The sequence below is a fragment of the Setaria viridis genome, chromosome 8, assembly GCF_005286985.2.
Source record: "Setaria viridis chromosome 8, Setaria_viridis_v4.0, whole genome shotgun sequence".
In the NCBI taxonomy this organism is placed as follows: domain Eukaryota; kingdom Viridiplantae; phylum Streptophyta; class Magnoliopsida; order Poales; family Poaceae; genus Setaria; species Setaria viridis.
In genome coordinates, this window is record NC_048270.2 from 36,529,273 (window position 1) to 36,552,986 (window position 23,714).

Sequence of the window (23,714 nt, forward strand, 5' to 3'; positions counted from 1 at the left end):
TAGGGGGGATAATATCAAAACTCACCCAGGTGCTAGTAAATGGGAGTTTAAGTTGGGGGAACCTCTTGTGGGGCCACAGTTGGTGCCTCACCTACCAACAAAAATGTATGCATTTCATAAATGATACATTGAGGCAGCTGCAGATGGACGGATCATGTTCGTTGCTTGGGTTCAAGATCATGATTACTTTCAAGGGCCAGATGACATATGGATTGAGTTTGAAAGTCTATGGTACTTGTACCATCAAGATGCCCTTGACAAGTCCCTCAGTAGTTCATGGATTCTGTAAGTATTTGCTCTGTTATCTACATCCTAGCTCCTACATTAATTGTGAGCTATCTTATCCCCTCTTTTATTTTATATCATGTAGGATAGAGATCCAACATTGCTGGAGAAAATAATACTATCATGTCGGCTTCATGGACCTGCATGTTATAAATAAGGAATGCTTAATGCAATGGCCATGGACCATGAAAACTATTTCCAACTTCCTGGATAAAAAGCATCACATGCAATACATACTTTTGCCGTACAACTTTCAGTGAGCCATTCATCCCTTTTTACATCATCCGTTCAAGTTAATAATAAGTACATCTAACATTGCGTGTGTATGTATATGAACAGGTTCCACTGGATACTACTTGTTATCGAGATTGATCGAAGCCAAGTCACAGTGCTGGACCCGAAGAGGAAACCAAAAGCAGAGTACCAAAGCCTCGTAAACGTGCTTAACAGGGTATGGGCTCGCTTCATAAAAAAACACCCAGAACCGTTTAATGAAGAACTTCATATTAGGAATAATTTTTCGGTATGATTTCAATTTGGACATCTAGTGCATGTCATTCTTTAAAAACCACGACTGCTTGAATATTTCATAACTCCTTTTTCCATATTTAGTGTTTGATGCAGGAGGATGGAAACAATTTATGTGGAAACTACTGTTGTGAGTTCATCCACGACATTGTAGGTCCCAAGAAAGGCAGGGACCATCAACACCAAGTACGTAAACACAATTCATATCAATTTCAATATCTTTCAATCTTCACATATATTGGTTTAAAATGATGATGTTAATTTGCACGTGACAGATTGCTGAAATAAGAGAAGATCTCCTCGCCCAGAATGACTCAGGGCAATTCAGAACAACTATGTGGATTTTTTTCGGAGGATGTCGTAAATCCAAAGGGAGACTTCTATTACGATGGAACAAGTGTGGGTCAACTTCATCCAATCAGGGACTCGGCTGACGACGCGTAGTGCATATTCGAAAAACTTGTAATATTCGAAGTGTATATAAATTGTATAAAAATAATATATGTAAGCTTTACTATATGCTAGATCAAAATTTATATATATATATATATATATATTACCGTAATATTACTACTATACCCAAACGGATATTCTACACTAATACAAATACTAACCAACCCACGAATTAAAACAAAAGGGAAACAAAATAAAAGGAATAACCATTTAGTACCGGTTGGTTTTACCAACCGGTACTAAACTGCCATACGCAACAGCGTGACGTGTCTCGCAGTTTAGTACCGGTTGGTACTACCGACCGGTACTAAATGGCCCATTTAGTACTGGGTATTTTGACCGGTACTAAATGGTGTGGCATTTAGTACCGAACAAGAGGTACCGGTCAGGCGTCCGGTACTAAAGTGGGGTTACTGACCGGCAAGAAAGGTTGGTTCTCCATCAGTATGTCCACCGAGTTTCAAATCCTTAACTTGGCACTGATGGTTGTATTTTTCTGAATTTATTTGAGGAATCAATGACACAAATCTTTCAACTGTAAAAGACACATGTGGTGACTTCATCAATCTCAAGATATGCCACTTGGCCTCTCAGAGGTGCTCATAAGAGTAAGATTGCGTGCATATGTTCATAAAGGTACCGTGAGTGTGCGTGCTTTTTTAGAAAGAGTGTTCTCAATAGACGCGAAACTGAGGATCATTGTATTGTGCATGGTCGCTTGTATTGGATAAAAGGAATGGCGATTTCACGGATTTCACGGACACTCAGTGGCGGAGCTAGCAATCGACCTAAGGGCCGGCTTCTACAGTAACCACGCAGTTTGTTTCAGCTGTTCGGAGCGGTAGAAGGGTGGAGCTGTTTCAGCTGTTCGGAGCTCCTAGGGGTCAGATGTAAGCTTGGGCGGGGCGCTGATGAAGGAAAGCAGGGAGTGCAGAGTAGAAATGGAGACTTTGACTGGATTGTGTGCTACTTGCTGTGCCTACTGCAATGCAAAGAGACCTACATGGTCACGTGGGCTTGAAGGAGTTAAACAGGCATGGCACGACTTGCTAGCTGCTAAAACGGTGCGCAACTGGCCCGTTTGGTAGAGCTTCGGCTTCTCATAAAACGACTTCGGCTTCGGCTTCTTCGGTGGAGTGGCTTTTTTAGTGAAGTTGAAGCCGTTTTGCAAAACGTTCGGTAAAACGGGTTCTCAATGGCAATATATGTAATTTTATGATCACTTAATGCTTGGAGAGAGAGGAGAAGCCGGTGAAGCCACTTTTTTCGGCTTCTCCTCTCTAGTGTAAGCCGTTTTGCGGTTTCTCCCCGACTTTGGTGGTGAAGCCGTTTTGAAATTGGCCCTTTGGTAGGACTTCGCCAAAAGCCGGTGGAGAAGCACTTTGAGAAGCTTTACCAAACGGGGCAGTTGTCGAGGACTTGCAATCCTATACTATATATACAGTTGTCTAGAGATCTGCATGGACCCCCGGGTTGGTATGGATGCAGCTTGCACACTACTGTATAACCTATTTCTAGAGACTGCTGGACAGGTAGATCTTAACATAGAAAAAGTCTTCACGACAAGTGATAGAAATGGTTTACGTAGTACATATATACCCGGTATGGGTTATCATTATCATTATCATTATGCGTGGTGTAGGCATATTGTCAAGAAGTAAATAAATCCACTGGAAAGGAAATTATTTATTGAATGCGTATACAATTTCGAGATACATGGATGCATGAAGAAAAATCCAGAGCTTCAACGCCCCCGGAAAGGGTTTATTCGACGACCGTCTTTCTCTTGTAACAAAAACAACCACCACACTCCAGTACCATCTGCAAGAACAACAATGTCAGAATAATCAGCACCCATCCTCATGCACGCACTTCTTCTCTCCCTCCATGATCTCATCGGTGGTCTTCCTGATGAGCTCCCACGCGCTTCGCACGTGCCTCTCCTCCTGCAGCGACGACCCCACCGCGAACCTCAGCACGAACTTACCGCCGACCACCGTGTGAGCCAGGTACGCCTTCCCGGTCCTGTTCAGCCGCTCCATGAGCTCATGGTTGGCCCCGTCGGCGTCCTCCTCCGTCGTCATGCCGCCGCCGTGGGGCTTGATCCTGAAGCACACCAGCGCGAAGTTCCTCGGCACGACGACCTCGAACCGGTCGTCGCTGCGCACGGATTCCTCGAACATCTTGGCCATGGCGACGTCGCTGCGGATGTGCTCCTGGAGCCTGGCGGCGCCGTAGGTGCGCATGACCATCCAGAGCTTGAGCCCGCGGAAGCGGCGGCCGACGCCGACCTGCATGTCCTTGAGGTCGGTGACGGCCCCCGAGTCGCTCGCGCCGTTCTTGAGGTACTCCGGGTTGGTCTCCAGGGAGTCGGTGAGACGGTGCGCGTCGCGGACCCAGAGGCAGGTGCAGTCGAGGCACGTCATCAGCCACTTGTGCGGGCTCATGCTGATGGAGTCCACGCGCTCCACGCCGTCGAGGTGGTGCCGGAACTCCGGGCAGATGCAGGCGCTCCCGGCGTAGGCGGCGTCGACGTGGACCCACGCGTTGAACCGGGCGGCGACGTCAGCGATGGCGCCCACCGGGTCGACGGCGTTCGTCGACGTGGTGCCGACCGTGGCGCAGACGTAGGTCGGCACGAGGCCGGTGTCGACGTCGGCCTGCATGGCCTCAAGCAGCTTCGTCGGGTCGAGGCCGTAGTCCGTGTCGGCGCCGGTGGGGATGGACCTGATGTTGGCCGGGTCGAAGCCGGTGAGGCGGCACGCCTTGAAGAAGGTGGAGTGGGTCTGGTCGGCGGCGTAGACGACCAGCCGCGTGATCCCGGCGACGCCGCTGGAGCCCATGCGTCGCAGCGCGGCGTCGCGGGCGGCGACGAGCGTGACCAGCATTGCCTCGCTGGTGGTGCCGAGGATGACGCCGCCGCCGGTGCCGCGGCCCTCGCCGGCGTCGGTGCGGTGCATGAGGAAGCTCGCCGGCAGGCGCAGGAGCTGCGCGAGCCAGTCGAGCGCGAGCACCTCCATCTCCGTGGCGGCCGGGTTGGCCTGCCACGTGAACCCGACGGTGTTCATCGCGGAGGCGATGAGCTCCCCGGCGATGGCCGCGGCGCTGTTGGTCGCCGGGAAGAAGGCGAAGAAGTTGGGGCTGGCCCAGTGGGTCATCCCCGGCACCACGGCCTCCCGGAGCTCCTTCATAGCGATGTCGAACGGCGCGGCAGCGCTGGGTGGCGCGCACTGCAGCAGGCGGCGCAGGTACCCCGGCTCGACGCCGGGGAGCACGGGCAGGGACTCGACGGACTTGTAGTAGTCGTAGATGAAGTCGACGGACTTGTGCAGGTAGGAGCGGACGTCGTCGGCGTTGAGCGGCTGGAAGCCGTCGGCCTCAGCGGCGAACGCGTCAAAGGTGGCAGGGTTGCTGTCAAGGCTGCCCATTTTCAGATCGATTGGTTGTTTGATGATGATGATGATGGTTAATGACCTAGCTGCTAGCCGAAACTCGAAACCGTGGACGCGTGATGAGCTTGTCCAATCGAGCTAGCGAGGACGATGATGAGACTCGCAAGCTCGAGTAAGCTAGGTGCTTGTGCTGTGTGATGCCGAGTAATGGCCGGGGTGGTTTTATATAGCGTGGCCGTGTGGTAGCTGGGAGCATGGGAAGCTGCGCGGCGACGTAGAGAGAGTAGGGACCGTTAAACTGTACACTAATAATTCAGAGGCGTGCTAGGGCAATGCCACATGGGGTTGTTCCTATATGTTGTTTACTATTTTATGCATGTATATTACATTATTGTTCATCATAACAATGTCACACTTCCTGGTTCCTAGACCCATCAGGGGTTTGGGAGTAAGGTTTCAGGGTTTCTGGGCCGGGGTTTAGATCCGTGCATGTGTGCCAGATTCGAAGAGGACCGCCGGCATGTGAAGCAGGGGACAGCCATTATATTGTAGCCGATTTTTATATGAAATTTGAATGTACCGCATTATACGTATAGTAGAGTTACAATATTATAACAGCTGGACAGTTTCAACATACAAGTTGAAGTGTCACAAATACATGTTCTCAAGTAAATAGGAAAACATTTATACAAGTTGAAGTACCATCGCATATATAAAATTAAGAGCTGAATAAGTTGCTAGCAGTATGGGCATATGTACGTGATGCTCGGATACATACATCACGCAAATCCTACCCATCCCTTAGACACTGTACCATACATCTTGAGATTGACGAAATCAACACATTGCAGTCCATGGCACACATGTTCCCAACCATTAAAAAAGCAATACCATTAATTCTATAATAAGTAAAAATTACGAATGGAGAACTCAACCGGTACTAATTAGCGCACGCGGCTGGTGACCAGTACTAGCATTAGTATTAGGTCCTTTGGCCCGGTATTTTTGGCCTGGACCGATGGTCTGTTCTCCATTAGTGTGTAACCAGCTGAGCTACTGCTTGTCGTTGCATTAAACATTCGCCTTCAGCATTATCTTTTTTCCCCTCTTTTTGTTAGCTGTACGTATTAATCCTCTATTAGTCGTTTCTTTTGGGTACCGTCATGCTAGGGCTTCTAGAAACCTCGTTTCCCCCCTCTCATTGTTAATCTAAAATTTATGAGGCCTACTATTATAAACATATTGCTAACTGAAAACAAACTAAATCATCTATTTGAGAAAATCGTATTACAACACAATGTATTAGAAAGAACTCATGTGTGGATCCATGTTTTGCAAGGCAGGTTGCTTTGGCGTCCAACCTCTGATTACCTACCTCGTCATTAATTATTGCTGGGCCACTTCACCGAGATCTTGGATCCATGCAGGTACTATAATTTTTGGCCCATTATATTGTGCGTCCACGCGGATCACGTGTCGAGGTGGACACTGACATTTCTCTTTCAGAAGGTTAAATTTTCACAAATGCATGCAGTTGTTAGGATGCATTGACGACGACTGGCTGAATGGATAGATGTGAACTGATTTGTCTCCGCATATAAGAGGGGACATGCCGCTGCAGAATACCTGTGAGGCCCTGTTTGCATCAATCGTCTTCCTATTGGCAGCTAAAGATCTCCCGGCTAAATTTAGCCCTTTAGCTGGTTCCAACTTGCTAAACTCAATTAAATATATGTAAAGACAGTTCTACCCCAGTAAAACTCCCCACTGCAATTAATGGAGGGTAGCATGGTAACCTATTTTTAACAACTACTCCCTCCGTTCCAAATTGTAGGTCGTTTTGACTTTTCTAGGTTCATAGATATTATTATGCATCTAGATATAGTGTATGTCTAGATGCATAATAATATCTATGAATCTAAAAAAGCTAAAACGACCTATAATTTCGAACGGAGGGAGTAGCATTTAGTTGTGGATCCAAACACCCTTTGTTAAAGTTTAGGCAGCTAAAAGAAGATTCTGAACTTTAGCCACCTAACCTTAGTCTAAGGAAGTGATTGATGTTCTCATTTCTCACAATTAATCCATTACTATCTCATTTATCATATGAAAATGATTGATATATTCATGAGGGGTGGACGTGATTCCTCAAACAACCTAGTAGTAGCTGCCAGCAGCACGTATGACAGGAGGTAGGTATCTTTTCTTTTCCTTCTATAGCTAATATAATATGTATTGTACTCTTTCCATTCCAAATTATAAGTCGTTTTGGTTTTCTAGATACACATATTTTGATATGTGTTCAGACATAACGTGTATCTAGGTGCATTCGCATAGTAAAAATCATATATTTAGAAAAAAGAAACAAAATAGCATACAATTTGAATGGTGTGAGTAATTAATCTCTATCAACTTTTGCTCCTACACCGGCTAGTAATTTTACAATACACAATAGTTGGAAACTTTTGATTAACTGTAAGGACAACAGCTAACCAAAATTATTTAGATTTGCTCGTTGCCATTGCTCATATTCTAACTCAAGGCTCATATATGTACTCGTGTTTATCGGGTTGTGATTGACTTTTTACTCTATATGCCCTTTCTTCCTCATCCATAGTTTTTCTATTTGCGTTGAATACACATGTGTACTTGACATATGTTTAGATGAAACTTTAGCTTGAGCTATGCGTCTCACACTGGTGGAAAATCCATCTTTAGTCCCGGTTGGATAGGGTGATAGATCCTAAAAATCCAATCCGGACTAACTATTCGAGATAAAAGGGGATCCTTTATTGTCCCTCTTTAGTCCCGGTAAAAAAGCGCGACAAGTAATTGATTTCCTTTGTTGTGGATGTTTTCTCCAACCACAAAGACAAGGTTGGCAAGCAAGAAGGAACCTTGATAGAATGTTTAATTCCCACTGTTCTAACAACTTCATGAGATACAAGAAATCCACTTTGCGCATCTGCATCTAGTCTTCTCAATATTTTTATCATATTTTTGTCAAAAACAATATTTTTATTATACCGTGACAGCGAACGGAAACCCAGGACTGGGAGGATGGAAACAGTGACCCTAATGCTCAATTATGAAGGCTGGCGTTTATTGACAATGTGAACAGATACATCTTATTCTTGGACATGAGCTCTTGAAATGGTAGCTTAATGATCGCAATTTGTTAGCTAGCTAGTCTTGGACCTCGTTCAACTCCTCCCCCTTAAACTCGTACTGCTCGTTGTTCCTGACGACGACGAACAGCGGCTCCTTCTTCCTGGTGGCGAGCCCGAAGACCTCGTCGAGGTTGACGTCGTCGGCACGAACGCCGGCCGGCAGCGCCCAGTCGAAGTGGTACAGCAGGCTCGCGAGGGTGAGCTGCACTGTGGCCAGCGCGAACGAGTACCCGGGGCACCCCCTCCGGCCGCCGCCGAAGGGCAGCAGCCTGAAGTCCGGGTCCTTGAGGTCGATGTCGCCGCCGCCGTTGTCGAACCGCTCCGGCGAGAACTCCGTCGGTTTGTCCCAGATCTCCGGGTCCTGGCCCATGGCGAAGGTGTTGATGAACACGCGCGTCCCGGCCGGGATGTCGTAGCCGCCGAGCTTGCTGGGAGCCACGGACTCCCGCGGCACCAGCAGCGGCACCACCGGGTGGAGGCGGAAGGTCTCCTTGATCACGGCGCGCATGTAGTGGAGCTCGCCGAGGTCCGACTCCTCCACGGCGCCCCGGTCGCCGACGACTCGCCGCACCTCGTCTTGCGCCTTCTTGAGGATCCATGGGTGCCGCACCAGCTCGGTCATCACCCACTCCAGCGTCGCGGATGACGTGTCCGTGCCGGCGATGAACATGTCCTGCACGGATGACTCGTAGTGAATAAATAAATCTTGTAAAATCTAATTAAGTTCGTGTTCAAACAAATCCTTTCCAAGTTTTCATGAATGTTTGCATGCATTTGTAATGGAGGCAGCATGCACTGACCAGTACAAGGGCCTTGATGTTGTCGTCGGTCAGGGGAACCTCGAGGTCCTGCGACTTCTGGACGCGGAGGAGGACGTCGACGAAGTCCTCGTCGCGGTCGCCGGGGACGCGCTGGCGCTTGCCGCTGATGTGGTTGTCGATGATCTCGTCGCAGACCTCGCGGAGGTTGGCGAGGCAGTTCTTGAGGCGGCGGCGGAGGCCTGTGACGGTGCTGGCGAAGGGCTCGAGCTCCGGGAAGAAGTCGCCGACGGTGAACCCGGCGAAGAGGTCCTGCGCCTCGACGAGTACCGCGCCGAGCTTGTCCCCCTTGCCGTGGGCGAAGCGGCGCCCGAACGCGACGCGGCAGAGCACGTCGTTGGCGAGGTGGAGGAAGCACTCGCTGAGGTCGACGGGCACCGCCGCCGGCGAGGAGGCGCTCCTGGTTAGGCGCGCGAGGAGACGCCGGAGCTCGCCGACCCGGACCCTGCCGTACGTCGCGACGCGGCGCGGGGAGAGGAGCTCCGACACGACCACCCGCCGCGCCATGCGGTGGTACGGCCCCGCCGGCCCGAACGTGACGTCGGAGCACCCGAAGGAGAGGAACTGCCCCGACAGGAGGTGCGGCCGCGACGCCAGCGCGGCGTCGTTGGTCGTGAGCGCAGCCCGCGCCAGCTCCGGCTTGGAGATCACCACGGCCCGGACGCTGCCGAGCTGCAGCCGGAGCAGCGGCGCGCGCATGGCCTTGGCTAGCTCGGCGAGCGTGTGGTGGGGCATGCCGGAGAGCAGGTGCAGATGCCCGATCACCGGCCACCCCGGCGGCGCAGGCGGCATCCGCTGCCGGGAGCGGTTGCCCAGGACCGTGAAGTAGAGATACACAGCGGAGACCAAGACAAGGACGGAAACTGGCAACACAAGCCTAATAAGCTCCTCCATGGCCGGCCTCAATGGCTCTGAGCTCTCCGTCTTGCTAGTGTGCTAGATTTGCTGCTCGGAGATTGTGAGCTTACACGAGGAGAGTGTGAGGGAGTTATAGAAAATCTGACTTGGCTGGAATATAATCGTGACAGGTCACAAAGAGAAAATATGTGGTGCTATAAGACGATCACAAAATGCATCAAGAAACTTCCATGGTATGTAGTCCAGTATGATTCGACACGTTTCAATTCCCCATGAACTGACCAATGCAAAATGTCGTCACTAGACTCGTTAGAAACTTTTGTTGTCGCTAGACACGTTAGAAAATTTTGTTGTCATAATTGAACTAGAAATTCTAGAGCTGTCACTAAACCCATGCCAATTTCATTGTTGATGACGCCGAAAATTAGTACGGTTCGAAAAACAGACTTGATTGGGTTCTAAAACCCACCGGAGAGGTTTTGGTTAGTTCGTTAATATATGTATGTATGTATGTATGTATGTATGTATGTATGTATGTATGTATGTATGTATGTATGTATGTATGTATGTGTGTGTACCATGTCATATCGATCATAAATCATGTACAGGCCGGCCGGAATATTGAACTATTCCTTTATCTAAAAAATTGAATCCTAATGTCTCGTCCGAAACATCTGCTTGCTGCCTGCATTTATGCATTGCCGATTTGCCGCCCACCGCAAAAGTGTCGCTACAACATCCGTACAGATGGTGACATGCGAGGCAGATGGTTCACTGCACTAATAGCAGGGGCAATACTTTGATTAACTACGTATTGTTGTCTAGTAATTAAACTGAGAGCACGCAAATAAAGCATCCGGACGTCGTACTACGCAGATCCGATGAGAGATCAAAGCATCCCAAAATGTTATTCCTTTTTGCGTGTTGTCATCGCTACTACTAGTAGTTCACGTAGCAAGGCCGATGCCTATGTGCCAGCACCCAGCAGCGCCACAGATGCCACGAGTTCCACGTAGTAGCAAGGTACGTGACAGCAGTGTGACAAGAATTGAAGGGTCGCTGCCGTTGCTGACTAACCATTCTTTCTTTCATAGCGCAATAATGAAATTATCTGGCCGAGTGCGAGCGATGGAGGACAACGACAGATGGGCACGGAGTTCTTGTCGAGAGAACTAAGTGCAGTATGGTTCACGTGCTATGGGTGTGAACATGTACCCTTGAGCACCGGTATGCTTGGCAAGATGCTTGTCGGGCGTGTTCGTCCTCTCGAGACGTACTGACCCTGTCAGGCTAGCGTTCTGGACAGCGAACGCGGCGTCGCCGGGCAGCGTAGTCGATTCCGGCGAGACGACGTTGACGATTGCGAAAACGTGGTTGGCCGGCTAAAAATATATTCGTAAGTCACGCTCACGCACTTCCGTAGGTAGGGAAACTGGTCGAGGCTCCAATTCTCCACATCTGTGAATTGTTTTTTATCAAATGCCGATAATGTATGAGAATAAAACTAGTACATGTGGTGTGTCCCTTTGTGACAATAATATCTATCTAATAGATCACCTGAATAACAAGTGTGGAATGTGAGGAATGTGGTGTCTTGCATACAACTGTAACTACAAGGTGATCTCGATAGCTGGAAATGTTGGTACTGGCAGCTAGCTAGCTACCAGCAACTAGCAAGCTAGTGTTTCCCATGTTCACTTGTTAGAAGGTTTAGTTAATGTGCAGAGTAACCTACATGCATGGCAAGTGGCGTTAAGCTGCTGGGACATGCAACTATAAACATCCAGCTCATAAAACAACGCTTTGTTTTCACTGTTAAGTCGACTACTCCATATACGTATACATATTACTCCACATATATAAAAGCGTAAATTGCAAACAGAGTACAAGATCTACAAGATCTGCAGGTGCGTGCAAATTGGTTCAAGAACATGTAATATGATTAATCCGATGCAAGAACTTGTCACTTTTGTACATATACAGTCCAAATCCTGCTATGTCGCGTATTTTTCCACAGTGGAGTGGCTGGCTGGGTTGCGGCCCGGCTTGGCTTGGCTCGCTGGTTTGACATGATCGATACGAAATGTAACTTTGGATATTATGAAATACCCGTGGTGTATGCATCTGTTTATAAATTTGGAATGAGATGAAATGCAGTGTGTTGGATGTTATGAAGTAGACATGCTCTGTTGGCTGTTTATCAATATGGAATGATAGGTACGTGTCTAAAAAATTAATGATTTATTTTGACATAATGCAATATACTCTATAATGTTTGTAGAAGCATCAGTGTGCATTAGAATCCCAAATTGTTTCACAACTATTTTCATTCGTAAATTTTAATTGTGCAATTAAAAATGTGTGGAGCTGGGCTGATCCATGCAATAAATACACGACGTGACAAGTTCTTACATTAAATTAATCAGATTAAATTAATCAGATTACAAGTTCTTGGATTAATTTGCACGTATCTGCATGGGTCTTGTATTTCGGATGCAATTTACTATATATAAAATATTTCGACTTCTCAAAACTCCAAGGGTGTATTCATATGAAGATAATCATCAATCTATTACACGAATCTGAAGAAGTCAGAACTGGGAAGCAAAACAGGCAAGCTAGACTAAAATTCATGTGTTGGTAATGTTGGCTGTTATGTGGTGTTGGTACTTTCTTTTTCCATATGAATCATTCCAATCAATCCATTGATTGCTAGCCTTGTATTACTCTAGAACTCGTTGATCTCTAGATAATTTATATATGTATATAATGGTTAAAACCTTAGTATTTGTGGTGTAGGTAAGAAAATATTTCATGTTCACCTTTTTTTTCTTTTCTTTTGTTCTTTTGATTCAACACTTGAGGTGCGTCGTCACGATTAGGGATATTAGTCACATTATGGGTTTTAGTGACAGTGTTTTCCACATCAATGATGTGGTTCACATCAGTGACAAAAATTTGGTGACGCGCGTGAATATTTGCCATCACAAATATTGTTCTAGAGCTTTCACTAATCTCTGTTCCTATTGAGGTCCATGTTTGGTTTTATTTACTGAGCTTCTTGGCGATGGATATCTGTGGTGGGCATGCTTGCATACTGCAAAATCATGCAGGATCGCTGATAGTGCGGAGGTCAAGTTGGATGATTTATTTTTGAACTATTTCACGATTTTAATTTATATGAAATGAAAAAAGATAATGACAACAAATGTTGCTCATTTCGGAGCCAGCTACTTGATTAATGCAACAAGTTTTAAATAGGAAGCACATAGTCGTCACATCACCAAGCTTCCGGACGTGTACCCAGATCCCATGAGAGAGATCCAAGAATTCAAGAATGATTCAAGCCAGCAATAACTTCACGTCACGAGAGTACTGTAGCTTGGCACCAAACTTTGCATCCCTAATTTTTATTCATTTTGCGTCAATTCAAATCAGTGCACCCGGTACGTGGGACCCGACCCCGATGCACACATGCATGGCCACACCGATGTGTCAGCACTCAACAGTCAACAGCGCCACCACGCAGGCACGTTGCTCCAATTATTCCACATGGCAAGGTGATAGCTGTGCGATGAATTGAAGAGGGTCGCTGGCTTTGCTGACTAACTGGAAGAACCGGTGGGCAGTAATGGAGCTGACCAACGCTGCCGCTCTCGTGGTTCACGGGTCACGGCCTTGTCGGAGAACACGACCGCCACGCTGCGCCGCTGGTCTCGTGGTTCACGTGGCTAGCTGTGGGGTCTATACGATCGCTGACTTGGCACAAGCATGCATGTACGTTGCATCAAAGATCGGCAATTCACGCGTACTAGTTGGGCCGGTCGGCCGTCTTTATTAGTTTGTACTTCCGATCCTAAATTACTATTCATTTTAACTTTTCTATATACATATCTTTTGCTACGTATATAGATATAATATATATCTACATGCATAGCAAAAATTATGTATTTAGTAAAGTCAAACGAATAGTAATTTGGGATGGATAAGTATGATTTATATTACTAGTCCATCAATCCGTGCATCGCGTGAGTTTTAGACCTTCTTACTTACAATTAAAAGGCAAATTATATTCTCATCGTGCAGAGAAAAAATACCTTCTCCAAATCAAAATGTACATAACTCTTATTTTAAGTAGATTATGGTATATAATATAATGGTAACACTTTAAAGGAGGCATATTTTTACAAACTGCATAGTGCCTTTTGTACTTTTTAAATATGGCAATCTCCATCTACGTGCTCCCGTGCTCCCTCTGTTCCAAATTGCCAGTCACTTTAGCGTTGTCAATGTCGTCTAACTTGATAAAGCTTATATAGAAAGAAATATGATAATATCTACAGTACTAAATAAATAGACTATCAAGATATATTCCCAGGTGACTCAAGGAAACCAATTTGATATAAGACATTGATGTTTTTTGCCAATTTGGTCAAATTAAATAACTTTAACTTATGACAAAGCTAAGGCGAACAATAATTTAGAAAGTATCAAACTACCATCAATAAGTTAAAGTTATTTAATTTGAGATAACTACATAACCTATGCAGGTTTCTGTGGCGGAACCGTCCAACTTAAACTGGTTTAAATGCGCCTAATTGCTGCCGACGCAGCAATTATCTGAAGCGCACTTAAAACAGTATAAGTCCGGTCGTCCGTCGAGTGTCCCTAGGACTTCTCGGAAGATCCATGTTGTGTTTCATAGCCATACATCAGGATAGTATCCGCGATGGGATAGCATCAACAAATATTATATTTTTACATACATACAATAGGTACGAGTTATTACAAGACTTAGTTTGAAGCAAACTTAATAGTGCAGTGTTAGTTGGAGATCTAGGACTTAAAACATAAACGGTTCAGGTGGGGATGAACATTTAAAAACTTCTTCTAAGGGTATTGTGAGACTCATAACAATACCCTAGGGCTTCGAGGCTTCCTCCTCGGTGGACTCCTGCGGTGCTTCTGAAAAGATGGCCACAAGGGATAACCCTGAGTACGGGGTACTCAGCAAGTCTTACCCGACTAACCAATATAATAGTTTTCTTTGGAAGTACATGATAGCTTTTGGTGTACTTGGCTGATACAACTTTTGCCGAAAAGCTTACTACAAGTGATGCCTTAGTTTTATCTTTTATTTGGGTTAAGTTATTACCTAACCATTCTAGATGATGAGAAAAGAGTAAATACAACAATAAGGTATTAAGTCATACATCACTCATTATCAGAAGGATATAACATTCATGGATTTATGCTACGATGCTCAACAGTGATCAAGTGCATTCATAACCGAGAATTGCGGCGATCCGGATCATATTACATCCTGCAGGAGAGTACCCTGATCACCAGCTTTATACGACTGTCCAGGTCGTACATAACAACCTTTCGATTAGCAAAATCAATGATTGGGAACAAGACTACCCGGACCCAGGGACGCACCCCCACATGGGACCCCACGTCTGGCCTGATCACCATGTGAGTTTCAGGCTACGCCCCTGCCAATCTCCAGCACGTCAAGCGCGGGTACGAAGTATTCCCGATCGGAGAGTTTACTAACTTACTGGGCTTTACTGGTCCCATACCCAGTAAGTGATCAGATGCTTATCACTTGATCAAAGGTTAAGACAACGAATCGGGCCTTAACCAAAATAATCTGGCAGACAGAACTACATCTCTAGCTTCTGTTCGCTTTTCTACCTCCAAGTTATCTTTCCATAAGAACATGTATGACTCAAAAAGTTTTCCTTAAGGTTGGTAAACCAAGCATTTAAGCAACTAAGCAATTCTAGACTTGGGTTATCTTCTAGGGTTTGAACAAGTGGCAAAGATGTCCTTAAAGCAAGGCATGATCATACACAAGAATAGGTTTCAAGCAACTCCTAAACTTAGTGCATACAAATAGCAAATAGCCAATAATTGGACACATGCGATAATGACTCCAAAATGATAGGTATAAATGCACCGGGGCTTGCCTTGTTCATCTAAAAAGTTAGTATTGTCCGACGGGTTGGCCTTGCAGGGGACCAACTCAAATACTTCTTCGAACTCCGAAGATCCTTCTGAAAATTCCAGGTAATCTCCTTCCGGTGCTTCGGGGTCTATAGCACAACACATGCAGGGGTTAGGAATGCAAAAATTTTGAATAAAAGACTATACAACTTTCTTTCATGATAAAGTTGCAAGCCAACAAGGAATATACAATTTATCATGATAAAGTTGCAAGCCAACACACAAAAACCCGAAAAGATTAACCCACTATTTTTATTTCCTTTACTAATCCTACCTTAGACCTTTTCTTTTATTTTTAAAAGCATTATAAGAATTTTCTAATCTTAAAACTTATTTCCTATGACTTAATAATGATTTTTGGATAATAAAGCATTTTTCAAGTTTTATACATTTAATAAAGTTTAAGCATTTATTTAAATACCTTAAATAAAAAGGCATTAAATAAATACCTAAATTTTTATTATTTTTCCTAGGGTTTAAGAATTTTAATGCATAAAGGAAAATAAAAAAATCCTAATAAAATTGGTTTCACTAATTTTGGGCACTTCTAGAATTTCCTGTGAATTAAATGGTGTAAATTGAATTTTAAACTCTTTATCTATAAAAGGAAAACCTAAGGTTTATCTAAATAACCCCGGCCCAACCTATCTCACTCGCACTGGGCCCAAAAGCCGGCCTACCAAGCTTCTCTTCCCTTTCCCCTGGCGCACGGGCTTGCTGTACCGGCCCAACGAGCGCCCAACTTAAACGGGCCTCCTCACGACCGGCCTGCCTTCCTCACAGGCCAACGGCCCAACTTCCTTCTCCTTAACCACTGGTCGGCCTACCTCTTTTTTTTTTCCTTTTCTCCCTCCGATGCTCGGCCTGCGGATTTGGCCCACAGCCTTCCTTTCACCCGCCGGCCCACTTCCTTTCCAAGCCGAAAATCGGCCCACCGGCTCTCCCTCTTTTCCCCCTCTTGCAGCTGACGAGCGGGCCCCCCCTTGGTCAGGGGCTTCTTCCTCCCCTGGCCAAGAACAGAGGCGCAACAGGCCGGCGGGGGCTCGCCGGCGACGGGGCCGGGCCAGGGAGGCATCCCCAGGCCGCGGCACACCCGTGGGCGGCGGCGGCCCCCCGGGAGACGGCCGGAGATGGCTTCTCCACGGCGGCAGGCGGCTTGGCCGACTGCCGGCCGTGGCCTTGCACGGCGACGGCACAACACGGCCTTCGGCCTCCTCCTATGGCTCCCAAACAACCCAGCATCGCGACTAGGACCCAAACATCGAAGAGAAACGGGCGGCACAGAGAGCTCACCGGAGGATGGTGGTGGCAACGGGCGGACCGGTACGGCGGCGATGCCCGGGCTGGCAGCGACGAACTGGACGACGGGCGGTTGCAGGGCGTCGCGGTGGAGTCAGAGAGGTAGTTGGTGGCTGGTTCGCGAGGAGGAAACGGCGGCGTGAAGAACGGCCAGCGACGTGCTGCTGGCTCGCTCGAGCTCTGCTCTCGGCGGTGAAAAGCGGCAGAGTAAAACGGATAGACGCGGGAGCAGCAACATTACGACTTTTCACTGTGCATGACGTCCAGCTCGGCTCGCGATAAGCGGCGTGGCACGGACGTGGCCTTCGCGCTGGCCGGCAAGCGTGAGAGCCGGCGACAGCACGGCTCTTGCTGTCTGTGCTTTTTGTTCTTCCCTATTAACACTTGCTTGTACTCAAATCTTCCAAGGTTCAGAGGTTAAAAACTCCCAAATTTTCATTGCGATTCGCGACGCTCCTTTAAACAATCTTGTAGTGTAAACTAAGTACTTCAATTGATAGATTGACCATTAACTGAGGCGAGCACTCTAGCACCAAGATTTCGAAACTCAAAGTCCGGCCAAAAACTCTCTGTAACTGAACCAGAACGATTCAGTTTCATCAGACCTCTCAGCCGAGCCATTTGCTCCACTTTGGGTTCTATTTTAACTACCCAAACTCACTTTATCTTGCCCAACTTCCACTGATCTTAGTTCAAGATACAACAAAGGTTCCATTTTGCACATAAGAACCCATCTCTTACATACTAGATTTTTCAAAAACTTGCACCAAAGATTGCTAAGCAGCACTGTTCTGGAGGACAGCATGAAGTTCTAACCTTGAGCCTCCAAAGAAATTTGAATTCTTTGCTTTCTTTGGCCAGCAACACATCCAAAACACCCTTTATGAAAGTTGGAGGAAATCCAAAGTTCTACCTTTCATAGATTTGCACTTTTGGCTGAATCTCGCTCCTTCCTCGTGAAAAATGTCTCTGAACTTTTCTGGACATTGAATCTTCAACTTAACTGAATTTTCTCCTTTTGAACCTTGCTGTCAGAAACTTCAACAGCCAGTTACGACAAAAATCCAAACTTCTCTTTCAAAAGTCCCTTTATAAAAGTTGTAGTAAATTTGCTGAATTTCAATTCATATTATTACACCTCCTTCAGATTCCCAACCAATCGAGGGGAATTTCCTTCTGAACCTGACTGCTTCTTTTCCCTTTTTAACAGCTAAGCCTTTTGACAGATTTTCTTCAGGTCGATTTTCGTGGCTAAAATTCAATAGAATCTTGCTCAGATCCCTTAAACAAAGTTGTAGGAAATATTTGTGACTATCTTTGATACATTTGGAGTTTCTACTGATTTTGACTCTAAGGGTTCGAAATTTGCTTCCAAAACCGACTGTTACTGTTCATTCCTCCAGTATTGACAGAACTGTCAATTTTTCTGAGCTGAAGGTTCAGGTTGTGTTTACTCCATTTTTTTCACTTAAACTCTCAAAACTTCCTTTATAGAAGTTGTAGAGAACCTATTTCTCTACATTTATCTTATTCATCTCAACAGCCAAATCTCTCTTTTTCCCTTCCAAAGTTGGTCCTGAAGCGGGCTGCTAATTCTTGCTTTTTACTGAATTGAAATTGCACTGAATGGCTTCAATCTCAACAGAACAGTACCAAAATCCTCCATTTAACTTTGAATTCCCATTTAACACTTCAAATGCCATTTGTTTCATGCCAAATTTGGAGATCATGCTAAGCTTGACATGAAAGTTCCATTTTGCCCATAAAACTAAAGGCTCATATAGCATTTCTCCAAAATCTCTTGAATCAAAGTTCATTCCATTTAGTACTGTTTTTCAAAGGCATTTATGCCTATATCCAGTTAGTGAACAGTAACATCCTCCATTTCTGATTTTTGGACAATTTAAAGTCCATTTGCTTCTCAAATGGTCTCTTTGAGTTCCAAATGTCCATAAGGTCCAAATTCATGCATTTGTCAACTTTTTCTGAATTTGAAGCTCTTATTTGGCATTTTTGGCTAAAATTTGACCAAAAGTTGACTTTGGCCATAAAAGCTCATTAACCCCCAAATCTTTGTCATATCCTGTTCTTGGCCATTCTTGAGTGTTTTTAACACCCCGGGTGCTCTGCCATACAGTTCTCAGCAGATAGCTCGATAATCACTTTTTCCCTCTTTGAGTTCTAATTTGGGAATTTAAATTCGTGTTTCTTGGGCTAAGAACTTCTGCAATGGTTAACCATAGATTAAAGATTCTATTTCTCAAGTTGTCGCCCAACTCTTGGTTGTAGGAGTCCTTTGAATTTTTTTTTTTAATCTTGAATCTTTGGTCAAATTTGACCCAAATTTGACTTTGGTCCATAATACCTCCGTTGCATCCAAATTCATCATTACCCTCTAAATTACCTTCTTAGGCTTTTAATAACACTGGGTGTTACAGCTTCCGTATGTATCGTTACTAGAAAAATGACATCTCGTCCACAGTCTCGGTACCGGTTATATTTTGGCCCAATACTAATGTGAGCATTAGTACTGGGCCTAAAGTATAGTCCCCGAGGAGACCCCGTGACCCACTTTAGTATCGGATGGAGCCTCCACCCGGTACTAAGGCCTTTAGTACCGGGTGGAGGCTCTACCCAATACTAAGGGGGGCCTACCGGATTGGAACCCCACCCAGTACTAAATCTCCCGTATGGACCCCACCCTCCTTCCCACCTCGCCCCACCCCAACCTGCAACAGAAGCACGAAAACGAAAGAGCCAGACCACTGGTGATCCGATGTCGCGATAATTCACCTATGAGATCTGTATTTCTATTGCAAATCCAAAACAGATCTTGCTCAAAGAATTAAGAAAGTAAGCTAAATAAACCTTGACAACAGACATAAAATGTTAATTAAATTACGCTTGTCGTCCATGCGGCCAACATTGGGCAGTTGAGGTTATTCACTACTCGAAATCTGAGCATTGGTTCTAACCCTTAGCACCAGATGGTTTTTGACCCGGTACTAATGTGTGCATTAGTACCGGGTCTAACGGCTAGTTCCCCAGGAGCCCCCCGTGATCCTCTTTAGTACCGATTGGGGGCTCCAACTGGTACTAAAGGTCACCCATTAGTACCAGGTGGAGGCTCCACCCAATACTATTGTGCTTGAGGACCTTTAACACCTGGTGAAGCTTTCACCTGGTACTAAAAGGCTCTCTCCGGCTCTTTCCGACTCCTCATCTCTCTCCCTTATCTCCCCACCCTCCTCTCCCCACCGGCCACGCACTATCTCTCCCCCACTGTCACACCTGGTTTTAGAATAAAATCTAAGTGCTACCTATATGTATGCCAGGATCAAGTTTCATACATATAGTGACATCATTAGTGAATAACAGCAATAGTATCACGTAAAGGAATACAAATAAAGACTTACGAAACCATCAGAGATATACAGCTTAAACCCGGAAACAGAGGCTCCAAACTTCACAGACAATCGACTAGGGGTTGCGTACGCCTAGAACTCAGCATCTTCTCAACAACTTCATAGCAGCTTCTTCTTCTGAGCAACGTTGGTTATAGCAAGGGTGAGCACATGTCGTACTCAGCAAGTGTGAGGAGAATATGAATGCAAGGCTCAAACAAGGAAAGGCTAACTGGTTGACGGCATTAAGCATTTTTAGTTGGTCAAATTTTATTAGCACTTGATTACTAAGGTATAAGTATATACCAACCCACAATTAATAGAAACATAAACATAAGTCATAGACAAATGGCACAACCATAACCACGATTTAAGTCCATCTTCAAGTATATTAAACATGTGAGGGTCCAGGCCGCTCTTAACCGTGAGCACGGCTGATCGATCAGTTTTACACTCTGCAGAGGTCGCACATCTTTACCCACAAGTCGCGTAAAAGTTCAAAAGAACTTTAGACCCAACCATGCTGTGTTGATCAGGCACTCATCACACTTCCGAGGTGTGACTGCATAGGGACGCTACAAGACCTTTACAAAGATTCACTAGTAAGTGGTAACCCGCTAAGATTTCGGTGTCTGGCGTGCACAACCTATCACAGGCCGATAATGCAACGACTCAGTCCCCCCTCTTGCTTCTTCACGAGTAAGATTACCCCAGACAAGAGTTTCTAATTAATTAGCCAAGACCAGAGCCATGATAGTTCTTGTGGCTACACTGTTTTCCTAGGTGGTCGCTCCATGTTCCAATTAAACACTGTAATCTTGTATTAACAAAAGGTACAACATAAATAGAATAAGTTCACCATGTTGTTCATTAGAACCACCATAACCCAAGTATAGTAGCTAAGCATAGCTACCCAACAGAAAGGTAAACCTAGGTTGGCAAGGAATAATAATAAAAACTAGGCAAACCTTAATAGGACCCATCAAATTTAATGCAAGCATATGCAATAGTGATTAAATAAATTTATTGGGACAAAACCACAAGGACACACTTGCCTTTCTCCAGCGACAAGTTACTTCTTACTGCTCTTCGGCTCTTGCTCTCTTGAAACTCTTAATCTTCAAAGCTTTCGAACAGCGATCCTTCTACTTGAAGCAATCACCGGCACAAACATACAAACAAGCAAACAAGTACAACTAAGAACAATACACCAAACAAAAGAAAGGCTTTAAAAGAGCGTACTAAAGCATCAGGCTCGATTCTAGGATCACGCTAACACAAGAAATGCTGAGAACAGAACTATGGTTGAAAAGATAAAGCTAGCGAGAGATTTGAATTATAAAATAAAGATAAGAGCTACAAGCTTCATTTATTTTTGGTTGAGAAAAACAATGTAAATATATTTCAGAGAAATACCCTTAGTTGGAATTAATCAAGTCATTTACATTTACATAAGAAATACGATGTAAAGCCTTAATCCAATTTTATTTATAAATATTTAAGTACAATTTATGTAAATTAACATTTGAGTTAGAAGAAGCATGTAAAAGCATCTAAGCATATAACTTTATGTTTCGAGTTCAACTAAACAAATTATATTAAAAATACATTTGTATTTATATTAGCCAAATTAACATTTAATTATGAAAATTCGAGATATAACCTATGTATCTTTTATTTACAAAGCAAATTGAATAAACATTACTCAATTTAAGTTTGACTTATGAAAACCGAGGTAGAACTCTAGTTAGCTTTTAATTGGAAAAATTATTTAGATAAGCATTAATCAAATTAACATTAGTTTATGAAAACTCGATATATAACCTAATTAGCTTTTATTTATAAAAGGATATGAAGTAAGCATTAATCAAATTGGTGTTTATTGTTCAAAACGTGTATAACTTTGAGTAGATTTTATTTAGAGAAGAAACATGTTTATTAGGCATTAATTAAATTAATATTAAATTTATTTTTAAAGACATGCATGAAGGTAAACATCAACATTAACGTGTAATTATGTCATCATGAACCTAGCGCAATTTGAACGAGGTTAAATGGAGCTTAAACGTAAAATCTATGGTTTAAACAAGGTTGCAAGAACCTAAGCATAATTTACCTAGATCTCAGGGGTTACCAGAGAAGATACCTAAGACACAGAGAACAGAGCCCGCGAAAAGCTGAAAACTCAGGGTTAGATCTGCAAAAAGACAAGGCTTGGATTAGACTGCAAGGAAACTGATAGTTTGAGGGCTTTCTGTGAAAGGTGCAAGACACAAAGAAAAGAGCACAAAGATTACAGGATTCTTCAGGGGTCTTAATGCAAAACCGGCGCCTTATCTTCTTCTTCCTCCCATCCTTCAGTTCCTCTGGTTGCCGGCGCTCGGGACGGTTCCTAGCCGGCGGTCGACGGTCGGGCCAGGGGGGCGTGGAGGGCGCGCGGCTTGCAGGCGAGGGACGCGAGCTGGGGCGGCGCAGGAGTTGCGGGGGAAGGCGAGCGGGAGTGCCAGGGAGCAGCAGCAAGGCTTCAGGCGGCGCGAGCGCGGCTCGACCTGCAGGCGGCAGCGACGTGTCGGCCTCCAGGCCGTAGCGGTGCTCCGATGCTCGACCCACGACGGGAACTGGCAAAACGAGCGCGGTTCGACGAGGTGAGGCCCGTGGTGGTGCTCGCTTGCTCTTCCGGCGTCAATTCCGGCCGAATCGAACCGGCGGCGGCGGCGGCGCACTGAAGCTCGGCGGCGCGCGGGAAGATGCAGCGCTAGGGTTGGTGGGGGAGCAGAAGGAGGTGGCGATGGCTATATACGGTCCTGGCACGCGGGCCCAGGGCGGAGACGAACGCGGGGCGCAGGGGAACCAAGCTCGGACTCGAGCTGGAGTCCGGGTCGGGCGCGGCACGCGCCTGCGTGCAGGAGAGCCGGAGGATGGGGATGACGAGCGGGTCCCAGCGGCCAGAGAGAGGGAGGCGAGGGTGTGCAAGCGGGCCGGCGCAGGAAGAAAACGGAGCTGGGCCAGTGCTGGAGCTGGGCCGGCTCAGCGCAAGGCGAAGCTGGGCCGAAGGAGCTGCTGCGCTAGCTGGCCGGAGGAGGGAGTTTGGGCCGATGCGGAAACTTGGGCTGGTGGGGAGCTCGGGCTGGTGTGGAGCTCAGCTGGGCCGGCGCGAGCTGCACAAGGAGCGGCCGAGGCGAGCTGCTGGGCCAAAAGAAGAAAGAGAGAAACAAAGGAAAAGAAAACGAGAAGGTTTTGAAACGAATTCAAATTTGAAATTTAAACTCAAATTCAAAATCAAACAAAAAACACTATGCACGGCATAAATGCACCGACACAGAACAACATTATTTAATTCCACAAAACAAACAATTATTTTTCCTATACTAACTTTCCTGTAAAGAAAAAATAAATGTTGGTAAAATTTTAAAATTATGAGAAAATTTCAGGATGTGACACTCACCGGCCACGAACTATCTCTCCTACCTCTCCCATCCCTCTCCTCTCACTGCCGCC

At 45.6% G+C, this 23,714-nt stretch overlaps 2 protein-coding genes and 1 long non-coding RNA gene across 4 annotated transcripts; all 3 read right to left on the reverse strand.

Moving 5' to 3' along the window:
* Nucleotides 1-2,924: 2,924 nt before the first annotated feature.
* LOC117834374 (tryptophan decarboxylase 1) lies at nucleotides 2,925-4,867 on the reverse strand. The gene has a single exon (XM_034713968.2). The coding sequence runs from the start codon at nucleotides 4,692-4,694 to the stop codon at nucleotides 3,114-3,116; it is 1,581 nt and encodes a 526-aa protein (XP_034569859.1). The 5' UTR covers nucleotides 4,695-4,867; the 3' UTR covers nucleotides 2,925-3,113.
* A 2,867-nt stretch (nucleotides 4,868-7,734) lies between these two features.
* On the reverse strand, nucleotides 7,735-9,869 carry LOC117866171 (tryptamine 5-hydroxylase). The gene is made up of 2 exons (XM_034750320.2): nucleotides 8,629-9,869; nucleotides 7,735-8,501 (listed from the first exon to the last, which is right to left on the reverse strand). Exons 1-2 carry the CDS (start codon nucleotides 9,538-9,540, stop codon nucleotides 7,845-7,847), a joined length of 1,569 nt encoding a protein of 522 aa, XP_034606211.1. The 5' UTR covers nucleotides 9,541-9,869; the 3' UTR covers nucleotides 7,735-7,844.
* Nucleotides 9,870-14,239: 4,370 nt separating this feature from the next.
* Nucleotides 14,240-23,154, reverse strand: LOC117866563 (uncharacterized). Of its 2 annotated transcripts, none has more exons than XR_004642938.2 (6): nucleotides 22,514-23,154; nucleotides 22,333-22,413; nucleotides 21,272-21,361; nucleotides 20,229-20,354; nucleotides 15,477-15,602; nucleotides 14,240-14,469 (listed from the first exon to the last, which is right to left on the reverse strand). It is a non-coding gene; the product is annotated as an uncharacterized lncRNA (long non-coding RNA). The 2 variants fall into 2 exon arrangements; XR_011899068.1 differs by having other exon boundaries at nucleotides 22,363-22,413; nucleotides 22,514-23,152.
* Nucleotides 23,155-23,714: the final 560 nt, after the last annotated feature.